Source organism: Chlamydotis macqueenii, chromosome 15, assembly GCF_036417535.1.
Source record: "Chlamydotis macqueenii isolate bChlMac1 chromosome 15, bChlMac1.mat, whole genome shotgun sequence".
NCBI classification, from domain to species: domain Eukaryota; kingdom Metazoa; phylum Chordata; class Aves; order Otidiformes; family Otididae; genus Chlamydotis; species Chlamydotis macqueenii.
Genome location: NC_141570.1, coordinates 3,502,322 through 3,515,756, shown reverse-complemented (window position 1 = coordinate 3,515,756; position 13,435 = coordinate 3,502,322). Strand labels below are relative to the sequence as shown.

The following is a 13,435-nucleotide window of genomic DNA, read 5'->3' as shown; positions in this document are numbered from 1 at the left end:
CCACTCCATCTCAGTTTCCAACTTCTACTCATACTCTGTTCTCAGTCGGCCTCCCACAACCCCTCTTGGCCTCCCACCCCTGCTCAGCTTCTACTCTCTCTCAGCCTCCCACAACCCCTCTTGGCCTCCCATCTCTCCTCAGCCTCTACTCTCTCTGTCTGCCACTCCCACCCCCTCTCAGCCTCCCACCTTCTCTCAGTCTCTACTTTTTTCCCAGCCTCCCACCCCTTCTTGGCCTCTATTTTTCTACCAGCCTCCCACTTGCTCTTGGCCTCCCACCCTTGCTCAGCCTCCCATCCCCTCTCAGCCTTTTTTGGCCTCTACTTTTTTCTTAGGCCTCCCACTCCCTCTCAGCCTCTACTGTTTTCCTTGCCTCCCACTCTCACTTAGCCTCGTCTTTTTTCCTGGCCTTCCATTGTGTTTTGGCCTCTACTTTTTTCATCAGCCTCCCAACCCCTCTAGGCATCCCACTCACTCTTGCCCTCTAGCTTTTTCCTAGCCTCCCAGCCTTTTTTTAGCCCCTACTTTTTCCTTCGGCCTCCCACCCCATCTCGGCTTCTACTTTTTTTGCAGCCTCCCACACTCTGTTGGCCTCCCACCCTGTTTTGACCTATACTTTTGTCTTGGGCCTCCCAGCCCTACTTGGCCTCTACTTTTTTCCCCACCCTCCCATCCCGTCTCTGCATTCCAGCCTTTCTTGGCCTTAACTTTTTCCCAGCCTCCCACGCCCTCTCAGTCCCCCACCCCCTTTCAGCCTCTGCTTTTTTCTCAGCCTGCCACCTCCTCTCAGCTTCTCCTTTTTTCCCAGCCTCCCACCCTGTTTTAGCTTCTACTTTTTTGAGGAAGTCTGAGAAAGTGTTGAGGCTTAACAGAGGTGGGAGGCAAAGAGGAGCTGGGATGCCAAGGAAGAGCACAGGAAGAGTTGAGGCTGAGCAGGGGGTGGGAGGCCAAGAATGGATGGGCGGCCAAGGGAGAGTTGAGGCTGAGCAGCAGTGGGAGGCCCAGAAAGAGATTGGAGGCCAGCAGGGAGTCGTAGACTGAGTGTTGAGGCTGAGCAAAGTGGGACTTCAAGGAAGAGTTGAGTCTGAAAGAGTGTGAGAGGCGAAGAGGAAGTGGAAGACAGAGTTGAGGCTGAGCAGGGGTGGGAGGCCAGGAAGTAGTTGAGACTGAAAGGGAGTGGGAGGTCGAGGAAGAGTTGAGGCTGAGCAGGGGGTGGGAGGCTGAGGGACAGCTGAGGCTGGCCAGAGGTGGGAGGCCAAAAAGGGCTTTGGGAGTCTAAGGGAAGCTGAGTCTTTGTAAGGTGGGCAGCCAAAAGTGGGTGCGAGTCTAAGGAACAGTTCAGATCTAGGAAAGGTTGAGGCCAGAAGGGAGTGGGAGGCTGAGGAAGAGTTGGGGCTGAGCATGCATCTAGGCCACAGTGAAAGACTTTTGGAGTTTGAGAGGAACTGGGATGCTAATGATGCTGTGGCATCTGGGGCCATGGTGCCGGAGACTATGGGAGCTGAGGCTGTGGGGCAGGAGGCCACAGGAGCTGATGGCATGAGACCAGATGCTCTTGGAGCAGATGCCACAGGAGGGAAATGACAGGAGCTAAGGCCGTGGCAGATGATGCAATGGAGTTGGAGGCTCCAGGGGCGATGGCTGTGTGAGAGGAGATGCCAAGAGGGAGCGAGAGGCTGAGCTGGCAAGGAGACCAAGACGCTCTTCAGGTTGAGAGAGCAGGAGGTAGAGGAGGCACGGAAGGTGAGAGGCCCATGGACTGTGGGTGCCAAGAGAGGATGGGAGGTGGCGAGTGCAAGAGGCTCAGCGGGTAGAGAGGTCTGGGGGAGGCCCCACCAGCGGAAGCGGCCGCTGTCGCTGTACCCGGCCAGCGGCTTGCCCGTGGCCAGGCTCTGTGTTTTGTTCTCCATGTGTGTGGGTAAGGCCAGTGCTCTCCCCATCGCACTGCGGGGTGGTGGCCTTCAGGGCTCATCTGTCGTCTCTAGGAGACCCATCTGAGTAAAATAAGATCTCTGTTTTGAAAAGGCTTATTTTGTCCCCTCGGATGCAAACACAGCGCAATAGAAAACTCGTCCCTCGTTCTACTGGGGGACGAGGACTTGGCTGAACAGAGGGCAGAGATAAGGCAATCCACAAGGACAACGACACGGAGAACTGCCGGGTTGGTTCCTGGAGCAATTCAAGACAGCAAAACTTTGCCCCACGTACCAGCTGCTCAACCAACGCATGGGCTCTCAGTCCTCACCTTAAACCATCTCCTCCGCTTTCTACTCCTAACGGGTTTCGTGTGCTCCTGATGCCTTTCTGCGTTGTGACCGGCCATCGCTTGTGGCACTGGCTTTGTCATGGTCACCCCCCCGCCAGGTCACGCCTTCTTTAGCGATAAGAAAGCACTGACAGCTAAAGAAATACATGACACGGAGGGGACAGTCTGTTATAACTATCTGCTCATGCTTTCTCCGGCTGCCAGTGTGTGGATTTATTGACTCAGATTTATTCCTTCAAGTCTGGAGCTCTAGTTTGAGAAAGAGGAGGGGATGAGCTCCTACCAAGAGTGATTGCTCACCAAGTAAAAAATTCCTTTAGTAAAAATGAGAACTTCAAGTTACATGTTGAAACCCATATTTTTCCATGGTAGCTTTCAAAGCCAGCTCAGATAAAAATCTTCCCTCAAAGCAGCTGTGTCTAGCTGGTTCATCACTTTTAGCAGCTATTTTGAGTTACGCACACCAAACATACATAAGTTCAGTCTTTTAGAAGGTTCTCAGGCTTGGAAGAGTTTTCACATTTAAACCCAACTGCATCGGGGATTTTGGTGCCCGTCCCAGCTCCTCCCGTGCAGCGTTGTGTCCTGTCAGAAGGCAAAGCCTCGCCGTCACCTGTCCTCCCCTCCCAAGCAGTGTTGAAAGCTGGCAGTGGAGCTTCCCACGTGGTGTCCTTACAAATTTTCTGTCCTGCGAAAGAACTTCTGTTAAAGTCAGAAAGCACGCCGCTCTGGAGAGCACGGCGGTGGCATTCAGCGGACGTTATAACTTCCACGAGTAGCTTGGGTCTGAGGTGCCCACGGCTCTGTAAAGCACTGGTGTTGCACGGTAAAGCTTTCGAGCAGGGAAAGGTGTGCTCTCCGCGGGGACCGGTGGACACCACCGTCTGGCCCTGGCTCTGCGTCAACACCCTTCGCAGAGACAAAGCGTCGCTGATGGTGGAACCGGGATGAAAATGAGACATCGCTCCCAATGACTGGGATGCACGGAGGAGTCTGCAGAGGTCAAGTCAGAGGATGAAGATCGCGAAATGGGAAGTGACTTCTGTCACTGGGAGTGCGCAAGAATAACAGGAATTTCATTTCCTGAGCGGAAGAAAACAGCGCTGTGTGGGCTGCAGCCCTCGGGCCGAGACTGCCAGCAGAAGCTGCCGCGGTCACTGGGAACGGAGGGTGAAGCAGCCGTGTGCTGGGGGCAGAGGAAGCGTCCCTCCTTTCTGACCCTGTGCAGGAACATTCGCTGCGGTCACACCATGGGTGTCTTCTCTTGTGAAGGAGAACATATGATTTTGAAGTGGCCGTTGTCAGGGCTGGGAATGGCCCCGGCGCTTCCCGTGCTGCATATCCCGGTGTGAGAGGGAACAGCCCTTTCCCCTGCGTGGTGGGACGGGACGTGGCATGATTTGGTCTCCTGTACAGCGGAGCCATGTCCAGGGAAGCAGAACCCACAGGTTTCCACCGGCTCTGGGAGCCTGCTGCTGGCAGATCCATCACCAACGCTGCCCGCTTCCACCAGACGGTCTGCAAATAAACCACGTGTGTTAGATGAAGCGTTTTAGGAGCACCTTTCACCCAAGAAATGCTTCGCAGTGCTTCTCTAGAGCCCATAAAGAGCCAGACCTGGAACTGGAGAGGACATCCCCCTCCCACCACTTTGGTAAAGGCCACGGCGCTGGGCTAAAGCCATTGTAATATTTGCGACGTTACATCTAAACGGTCTTCTCGTTAAATGTGGCGCAGGCAAATGCCGTGGTGCCAGAGCTCCAGCGAGTGCGCGTGGCAGGCCGGCTGCCCATGGCTGCTTCGAGGGACCCTGGGCGCTCTGTGGGCTGGACGCAAGCTGTCCAAGAGCTCTGCTCTGTCATCGGAGATCTGCTAAGCAAGGTTGGCCGAGGGCTGTTGGAAAGCAGGTGGTAAGTCTCTTTGAACCCAGCAGCCTCCCTTCAAAGTGAAGGTTGAAAGCCACCGCGTCCTTCGACCAGCGCAGACGGGAACGGCTTGAAGTATGGGTCTGCTGGAGAGGGACGCCGAGCCACACGCCAGCGCGTGGGCTGCTTCGCTGGGGTTTTTGACGTCCAGCACGACTGGCTTTGAGTAAGTACGTGTCCTGGAGGTGACACAGGAACCCCTGCTCGGCCTCCCTCTCAGCCTCTATTCAGCTTCTACTTTTCTACCAGCCTCCAGCCTTCTCTTGGTGTCCCATCTCGTCTCTGTCTCTAATTTTTTTCTGTCCTCCCACCCCTTTTCGGCCTTTACTTTCCTTTTGGCCTCCCACCCCTTTTTGGCTTCTACTTTCTTTTCGGCCTCCCACCTCTTTTCAGCCTCTACTTTCCTTACGTATTTACGTAAGTAGGTAGGCAGACCTTTTTGTTTTTAAAGGCAGGAGAGGAGAAGAGGATGGAGAATAAAGCCATCTTTTCTATGTTCTACGTTCACGTTATCCTTTCCCTGTCTTTTCTCCCGAAAGCAAAGACTTGTGAAGCCCCTCTGGTTCCAGGGATAAAAATTTATGGTTTGATGCTGCGTGTTAATTCCGCAGACCGGCCGCATCATTAGCTAGTTTCAAGGCGTGAGGAGCCTGCGTTACCGTGGCTCTTGCCAGGCAGCAGTTTGCCCCGGCACAGCCCCGAGTGAAGGAACCCAGCGCTGCAACCGCCACGGAAGCCCTGGGTCTTCCTTGGGCAGGTGGTTCATTCTGGAGAAGGATTGCCTTTTTGCAACTCCTCCTCTCCACGGCTCGGCGTCGGCTGGCGAGCTGCTGGCTGATGGTGCGGGTCCATCCCTCAGCCCCTGCGCGGCAGTGGGAAGCCGCGCCTGTGACTTTGCAGGACGGTAACCCAGAAGGGGGTTATGGTGGAGAATCTGGGCCTGGGGGTTCAGCCCTTCTCCTCATCCAGGCTCAGACTAAACCGCCTTACGTGTCGTTTGTTTTCTCTCCCCACCCCTCTTATGAACTGGCTCTCCCAGCGATGTCTTGGAGCCCGTCCTCCCCGTCCCCTCAGCCAGCACTCACCTTTGGAGGAGTCCTCCCTGCGGTGGCAGGTCCCAGCGCTGGCTTGGCAGGAGACCACCTCTCCCTTCCTCCGCAGGTGGGTCCAGCCCAGGAGCAGGGAGCAGACGAGGGCGCAGAGGCAGAGCCCCAGCAGCAGGTACACCACCAGCCATGGCTCCTGCTCCACGCACGTCTTCTGCGAGGCCGTGACCAGGGCGGCTGGCGGAGGCGGGGTGGCCACCAAGACACCCGCTGCGGGCCAGGCAGAGATGGGTGTGCTTAGAAACCCCTCGGGTACGCGCCTCACGCTATTGACTTTTTGGTAGGGGAAGGGAGCTGCTAACAGCACTTGTGCACTCTGCTTGGGAAGAATTGGAAAGCAGCTGTGCACCTCCTCCGGTCGCTTGCATTTCTCTTCATGGCAAGGTAGAGGAGATCCCTTCCCACACCTCATTCCCACCCTCTTCCCTTCTCCAGTCATCACCTCTCAAGCCCAGTGTGGGACTTGGAGATCTCAGGGGAAATAACCCCTCCCCTCCCGCTCCCTGAGCGCTGGAGGCAGCCCAGCAAGGTGGGAAAGGCGACTGCTGACCCTGCCCCTGGCTGGACGGGCCGAAGGACAGGTCTGTAAAACCCCGACACGCGAAACGGAAAACGCCCTGTGCAATGGAGAAAACAGGAGAGAGAGAGACAGACAGACAGACAGAGAGAGAGAGAGACAGAGAGACAGCCGCCCTGCTGTGCTCTTCCCCAGTCCTGGTGAAACGGCAGCGCGCAAACACACGATACCCCAGGATGAACGGCGGGGGGGAGGGGGAGCTTTCTGCCCCTTCCCTGGCTTTGACCCCATAACCTGGCTCCTCTTCCAGCCCGGCCCTGCGGAGTCCTGCCCCGTCCCCGCTCGGCCGCCCCTCGCGTGCGCAGCCTTACCCTCGCAGGTCGGGGCGCATTGCTTCGGGTGCTGCCCGCAGAGCGTGCTGCAGTTGATGCATCGGTTGAGGAGCTTGTCGTAGTAGAAGCCGGCTCTCTTGTTGCAGTCCATGGACTCTGCGGGAGAGGCGGCAGGTGAACGCGGTGTCCTGAGCGCGTCCTACTCCCCCGCCCAAAATCCTACCCTCCCACCACCCCCAGCGCTTGGGTTCGTACGAGGACGAGCCTGCGGCCGCTCTGAACACGCCGAAGGCTCCTACTGGCGCAGGACGAGACCTGCACGCTGCTGTAAGCGTTGACAATCACTCCGGGGCTGGCGACATGACAGGTCCGTGGGTTTTGGGGTGGTGTTTGGCCGTGCGATGAATACTGGGGAAAGACATCCGCTGGCGGCTGCGCGGGGAGGGGACCGTACGCAGCCGTACCCACCTCTGGCAGCGAGCTCCTGCTTGCTGCTCTTGGAGCTACTGCTGCTCTGGGGCTCGCACGGCTTTTTGGGACACACCAAACCCTGCCCAAGCACTGGCTCGGGACCCCGGGGGTGGCATCTGCTGTCCTCAACAGGGAGACGTGACTCGTCGCTGCACGCGGAGCTGGGCCCCCTGTGCCCGAGGACAGGGTGCAGCAGTCCTAGACTGCAGCTCGCCGGGGAGAGACGGGGCCACGCACGGGGTTGTGTACAGGTTTGGGTGCAAAGTGCATCCATCTCCCTTCCTCCTCCTCACTTGTTATCGCTGGACCCTGGTGCCTGTCCCAGCACAGGGCTTGCAGTCCAGTCTTGCAAACAGCTTGAGTTTATAATTATCCACATGAGCGGGATGTCTCTCGAGGCCCTGCCCTTGGAGGGTGGGGTGTCTCCCCTGGGGGATATGGGTGTTGCTGCAGCTCTGGGACGGCTCCCTGTGACCCCAAAAAAGGAGAGGTGCAGAGACACGGGCAAACCCGATCCTAGGCTGTGCTGAGCTGTTGCCAGACCCATCCCACCCCTGGGAAGCCGTTACGCTCTCCAGCATTTTTGGCTTGAAGCTCTCTCAAGCTGAGCTGGCTCGGAGCCTGCCCCGCGGTTCATCCCAGGGCCTGATTCCCGCTCCCAGCTCTGCCCCGTCGCTGCCTGCTCGGTCCGGGGACGGCCCGGGGGCCCGCCACTCACCGCACAGGGCAGCACACCTCCTCACTCTGGGCTGGCCGCATACGAGGCTGCAGGGGATGCACTGGCAGACGAGGATGTCCCAGTACTGCTGATCGGTGCAGTTGTTCATGGCATCCCACCCGACGCGTGTCCCATCCATGGCTGCAGAACGGGAGGTGAGTAGGTACGGGGTGGCCGCCCCGGGGCCACCCTGCGGTCACCTCGTCCCTTGGCTGGGGCTGGGACCCAGCCCTGGAGCTAGGCTTGGGCAGGAGCACACAGCAAAATCTGCTCCGGGCTGAGCAAGATCTTCAAATTACAGCCCTACACGAGTATGTCCCATGCTGGTTCCTGGGACAGGACGGAGACCACCCTGGCTTTTAGGTGGCCCTGGGCCACCTGAGGGTCTGGGGATGCACACAGCTGCCTGCGGGAGTGAGAGCACTGGGAACCTCTCCTGCCTGTATAAGCTTTTCTGAAAATAACAGAAATATAACCAGAATGAGCACTGGCAACATCCTCTGAAACAATTTTTAATTCTGGAAACTCTCCTGTGGCATCGGGGCGGTTCGTGCCATCCTGTGTGTAATTTCTGGTATCTCTCTTTGGTGTTCTGGCATCATAACGAAACCCGAGTTTGATGTGTAAAACTCCCCTACGCAGTGGCAGGAGGGACATCTTTCTAGGAGAGCTTTAAGCGCTGGTTTAGCCAGCGGCAGCCGGGACACTTGGAGGTGGACGTGCTCTTGTCCCCGCGTTCGTCCCATCGTCCTCTGCCGCGGTGCGTCCTGTGCCTGCGTGCGCTGGGTGTGATGCCAAAGGCCCAGGAGCGAGGCATCGGCTCCAGCAGCACAAGAATCTAGCCAACAACGTACAGTTTAAAGAATTAGCTTGCTAATGAGCATTGACTTATTAGCAGCTGAAATATTTGTGCACGTCCCTGTCTCTGGGTGGTGCATTCAAACATAAGGAAGAAATTTTTTTACGCTGAGGGTGGTGGGACACTGGCCCAGCGAGGCGGTGGATGCCCCATCCCTGGAAACGTTCAAGGCCAGGTTGGCCGGGGCTCTGAGCAACCTGATCTGGTTGGAGATGTCCCTGCTCCTGGCAGGGGGGTTGGACTGGATGAGCTTTAACTGTCCCTTCCAACCCAAACCATTCCATGATTCCATGATTCTGTATCTCCGCAGCCTCACCTGTGCCACTGTGGGGTTTGGCCTTGAAGGCAACCCAAGTGATGGTCTCCATCCCTGACCATACCCTTGCTGATCCCCCACTGCTCAGCTGTACCTGCTGGTGTGCCGTGCTGTGCTGTGCCATGCCGTGCCGCGCACGAGGTCTGCGGCAGGCGCAACCAGGCAACTGCAGGAAGCGCTAACCCAGCGCGAGGGCTCTGCGGTGGAAATGCGCCGTTTGCTGACCGAGAGGGCTCGTGGGTGACCGCATCCCTCTGCAGAGCCCTGCTGGGGAGCCACAGCTGTTTCCTGCCACTGCTGACACAACCGGAAAGGTTTAAAATTCCGCGATGCTGCGGCACGGCGCTGGCCTCCGCGTGCCCAAAGGCTGCACGTTCCCTCAGCCGGAGCCGCTGCACCGCAGCCCTTGCAAAGCCAAACTTTGATTTTTATACAGAAAAGCCCCTGTGCTCCGGTGGGGGGTCTCTCCGTCTCTCTAGCACTTGGGAGCGCGCAGCAGCCGGGCGCGTTGCACATCCGTCTGTCCTGCTGTGCCCGCACAGCACCTTCCCTGCCGAGGGGCTGAGGACGGGCTTCCCTCGCTGCCTGCCGTGACCTGGCTCCTACCCGGGGCAGCGCGTGTAAAACCCTCCCATCCTCGGGGATAAATCCACTCTGCACGGGGATGATGGCCTTATAGTCCCTGTTCTTCAATTAACATTGCTATTTAATTAAATAATTGCTTTCTATCGATATTCCCCAGGCTCAGGCCGCTGCTCTCCTCAGATATCTTTGAAGGTTTTTTTGTGCCCAAAGAGAAGAAAAAGAAGACCCTCACAGATAATGGCGAGCCCTGGGGAAGCTGGTGAGCCTGGCTGTCCTTGAGCTACAGCGGGATTTCACACGGGATAGCTGCCCGGGAAGCGGAGATTCGGGGCTGTGTCAAAGCTGGGGGGCTGCAGGCTGGGCAGCTCCTTCCCCACTGCGGCTTTGCTGCCAGGGCAGGTCCAAGCCGGGCGTTTGGCCCCATCTAGGAAAAAAGTCCTGCCCGATGGCTGAGCTCCCTTCCCCGGGGACCCTCAGCGTACACGTGGTGCTCCTGGCGAGGTGCAGCCGGGCTTTGCAGCCGCGTCCGAAGCATGAAGCGACCATTTCATCCCCAGCCCCGTGGCACTGATCGCCTTCAGCTGGGTGGAAGCCCTTTGTGGTGGCTCTGCTCCTCCGGCAAGAGCCCGGGGAGACCCTCCGCTCCCCGCCAGCACTCTGGAAACGTCGCCGCGGCCCTGAGCCCTGGCACCAAGAAGCCCCTCACCCCCATCTCCCCGCACAGCCCCTCCGTGGGGTAACTCACGTTGGACTCTCCCACGGCGTCTAGTCCCCCTCGGCTCCCGCCATGGCACTGCGAGCTCCAGCCCCGGGCCCGCGCGCTGTTCGGGAGGTTTATTATTAGAGGGAGATTTGATTAATGCCTGGGCCATGTGTTTCCTGGGGTTTCCCCTTATCCCTCCGATGCAAATTGGCCGCACGCGCAGCGCGTTGCATTGGCTCGACGGGGCGTCCCTGGGTAACCGGGGGGCTGGGGAAGGAGGTGACACTGTGTGTCACCGGGCGTGAGGAGGGGTGGCCTGGGCCAGGCGGCCATGTCGCAGAGGGGCTTGCAGGGGCGGGGGGGCTCTGTGGCATCTTGCGTTGCCTGGCTGCAATGGGATGTTTCCCAGAGAAGGATGCAGAAGGATGTTCCCTTCTTTATCAAGCCTCCAGCCGGGACCAAGCATCGCTCCGTGCACCCATCCTTTCCCCGTTCGCAGGGCAGTCAGCCCACGCCGCTGGCCTGTCTCCTGCTCACGGCACGTAGAGCATCTCACAGGCCCCAAGAAGATGCTTTAAACGCTGCTTTTCGCTAGTGCATCCATATCTCGGAGGCAGGAGGGCTGCTGGCAGTGGGGGTGCACAAACCATTAATAACACAGCTTGGTTTTCACAGAGGGAGAGAGCTGGCAGCCTCCAGGAGTACGGCCGTATATTTATTTTTAGATCTCGCCTCACCCTAGGAGTGGAATGGGCTCGATGGGCAAACCCGTGAAGAATCCTCAGAGGTGGAATTCAGACTGTGCCATGGTGGTGAGAGCATCTGTTTGCCCTGCTGCCTCCCACCAGCAAAACACCCCCGGTAGATCCGCTCGGCGGCACGACGCTCCGTAGGGAATGTCTCGTGAAGGCAAAGCCAGACCATGCGGTTACTGGTTTTTCCCTTTTCCACTGGAAGCTGCATTCATCTCTGGAGGTTTCTCCCCTTTTCCCGCAGCAGTGCTGGGCAGGGCCGTGCCGGGCAGGGCCATGCCGGCAGGAAGGGGCGAGGGGTGCTGGGAGCGCGGCGGGACAGTGACTCAGCTCAGCCCAGCGGGACCTTTCTGCAGAAGCGGCTGAAGGGGAAGGAAGAAGCAATACCTGATACTTTCTATAAACACCAGCGAGGCTGCATCAAGGTTTTTTCCATTCAGTTCAAAAACTCCTACTTTGTCCTTACCACAGCGATCTGCAGCTGCGAGAGAGCGAAAGGCCACTCGCAGGGTGCAACTCCTGGTCTGTGCTGGGTTTTGGCAAGGTGCTCTGTGTCCATTGCAGGGACTTTGGGGGCTGAACCTGCTCACAGGGAACAAAGCCCAAAGCGGAGAAATGAGCTCGTTTCCCACCTCATGTCCCAGCTCCTGCGAGAGGGAGGGAACCAGCTTCGGCACCGTTCCACACACCACGGAGCTCGGAGCGAGGACTGGGAGAGGAGGCACCGCCGCGGCTGCAGCACCAGTGCTGTGTCGTGGCTCCGCATGTGCATTGGATGCCAAGGATGGGATCATTGCTGGGCTTGAGTATCCCACTGGGAAGACCTGTGGAGGGTCCTGGGAGGGAGCAGGAAGGCAGAGGCACGGCTGGGAGCGGCGGTTGCATGGTGCGAGGGGTTGGGGGTGGGGGGAAGCGTCTTTGCACGTAGCTGGTGGCGCACATTTGTCCCATTAGCTCTGCACTCTGGCAGACAGCAGAGCCCGTGGCCCCTTCACCTGCAGCGCTAAAGCCGACGGCAAAGGAAATCATGATTTCAGCATTGCCCGCACTGCCTGAGCATGGCAGAGCACGGCCCTGGAGCCACGGCCCCAGCCGGGGGCTCTCGGGGTTTTGCAGGGGAAACCTGCCTCTGTAAATAGCAGCAGGAGACTTGCAGTTTCCACCCTGGCGTGCCCTCGAGAGGGAAGTGAGAAGCACTTGGGGGTGGTTTGTCCCTCCTCGCTGAGCAGAGATCAAGCAGTGTGATTTCGGCTTTAAAATTCTCGGTGTGTGCTGCCACCGGAGCCCCATCCCCTCGGCCGTGAGCCCCAGCAGCCTGACCCTCTGCGCCCCGAGCAGCATCACGCCCTCCCACAGCCTCCGAGGATGGCGTGTGGCTCTTAAGCATCTCCAAACTCGGTTCCCCGTGAGCCGCTGTCTCGCAGCCAAGGCGGTAGATGCCGGCCTGCCCTGCCTGGGGTTGGCCCTGGGCTCTGGGACAGAGGCAGGGACGGCGCAGCGCCCTGTTCTGGGTTCCTGGGTTAAACCCTTCCTTTGCTGCGTGCCACTGGTGGGAGAGCATCGATCGGCAGTTCCCTGCGCGGCCTCCCAGCGTGGTGCTTCCCTCGGCGTGGCTTTGCATCCCACGGCATCCCCTCTGCACCTCCCCGGGCATCGTTTAGTGTCCTTCCGCACCCATCTGCATATGACTCAAGAGGTGCCATGGTCTGTTTGGGGGGACAGAGCCCCGTTTTGTCCCGACAATATTTTTTTTTCTTCTGGACTCTTGCCCCAGTGGCACTGCTGCAAGGAGAGCTGCAGGTAACAGGCAGACAGGGTGGATGATGTTTAGTGCTGAATAATTTTTAGGGGATGCTTTGCGTTGCCTTTGAGCAGTCTTGCTGGGACATTTTCCTCCCAGCCCATCTGCCTTTTGCAGACCCTGTGCTCGGGCAGGGCTGGGCCTTGGCCAAGGCATCTGCTCACACACTTGCTCCCTTTGGGACCAGAAAAAAAGGGGCCGTGGCGGGGGGGAAGGGGAAGAGGAGTCATTTTGGGTCGAAACTGGCAACTGTGAGGCCGGGCTGAGCGCAGATGGCTCCCAGCGCGACTGCTGAAGACTCATTTCTCTCACCCTAATTCCCCGCGGACGCTTGCTCTCGAAAGCGCTGGGGTCAGGATGTGCCCACCCCCTCGCAGGGCCTGGCTGCCCTCAGTGTCCCGCCACCGCCGCCCGCTCCTCGTGGCAAAGCGCCGAGCTGCTGGGTGACCAAAACCACGGGGCTGCCGGTGCACGACAGCCGCCGCCGCTGCCTGGTTTTTCGATGGGACCAGGTGCGCGGCCGGGTCCGTGGCGGCACAGGACCTGCGCCCACGCACAGCTGCAGAGCCATGGCTGTCCCATTCGTGAAGAACCGCCATGGCGTGCTTGCGGCCGCATCTCGAGCAGCCGTGTTTGCCTGCTTGACCTGCAACGCTGCAACCCAGCCGGGAGCTGAGACGTGGGGTGCCAGAGAGCCCTGGGGTGCAGCTCCAGCTCCCCAGTCCTGAGGCCCAAGGGTGCCCATCTTGCAGCTGGATGCAATGCCAGGCCTGGCTGCGGTCCTGGCTGTTTGGGTGTCTCCCCAGGAGATGGCACCCTTGGCCAGCCCAGCCTGGCTGGGTGCTGGGTGCTCTGGCTGCCTTTGCAGCCCAGACACTGGCCCAACCGGCCACCCCAACCCTGCCTTCGCCCAGCCAGGCCAGGGTCTCTGTGCCAAGGGGGATGCAGCCCCACAGCAGCCAGGCTGGCTTCTGCCTGCTCCCCAGGGCCCCAGTGCCTCCGCTTCCACCGGTTCCCCGTGCAAAGTGGGGTTCGGATGCCCCCACGCACCCTGCACTCCTTCATTCCCGTCCATCGCACCGTG

The 13,435-nt window shown here is 59.0% G+C and overlaps 1 protein-coding gene across 1 annotated transcript; it reads right to left on the bottom strand.

Annotated features, from left to right (window-relative positions):
* Window positions 1-3,509: 3,509 nt before the first annotated feature.
* TNFRSF13B (TNF receptor superfamily member 13B) lies at window positions 3,510-9,967 on the bottom strand. The gene is made up of 5 exons (XM_086760160.1): window positions 9,841-9,967; window positions 7,336-7,476; window positions 6,186-6,302; window positions 5,277-5,507; window positions 3,510-3,784 (listed from the first exon to the last, which is right to left on the bottom strand). The coding sequence occupies exons 1-5, from the start codon at window positions 9,965-9,967 to the stop codon at window positions 3,510-3,512; spliced, it is 891 nt and encodes a 296-aa protein (XP_086616286.1).
* Window positions 9,968-13,435: the final 3,468 nt, after the last annotated feature.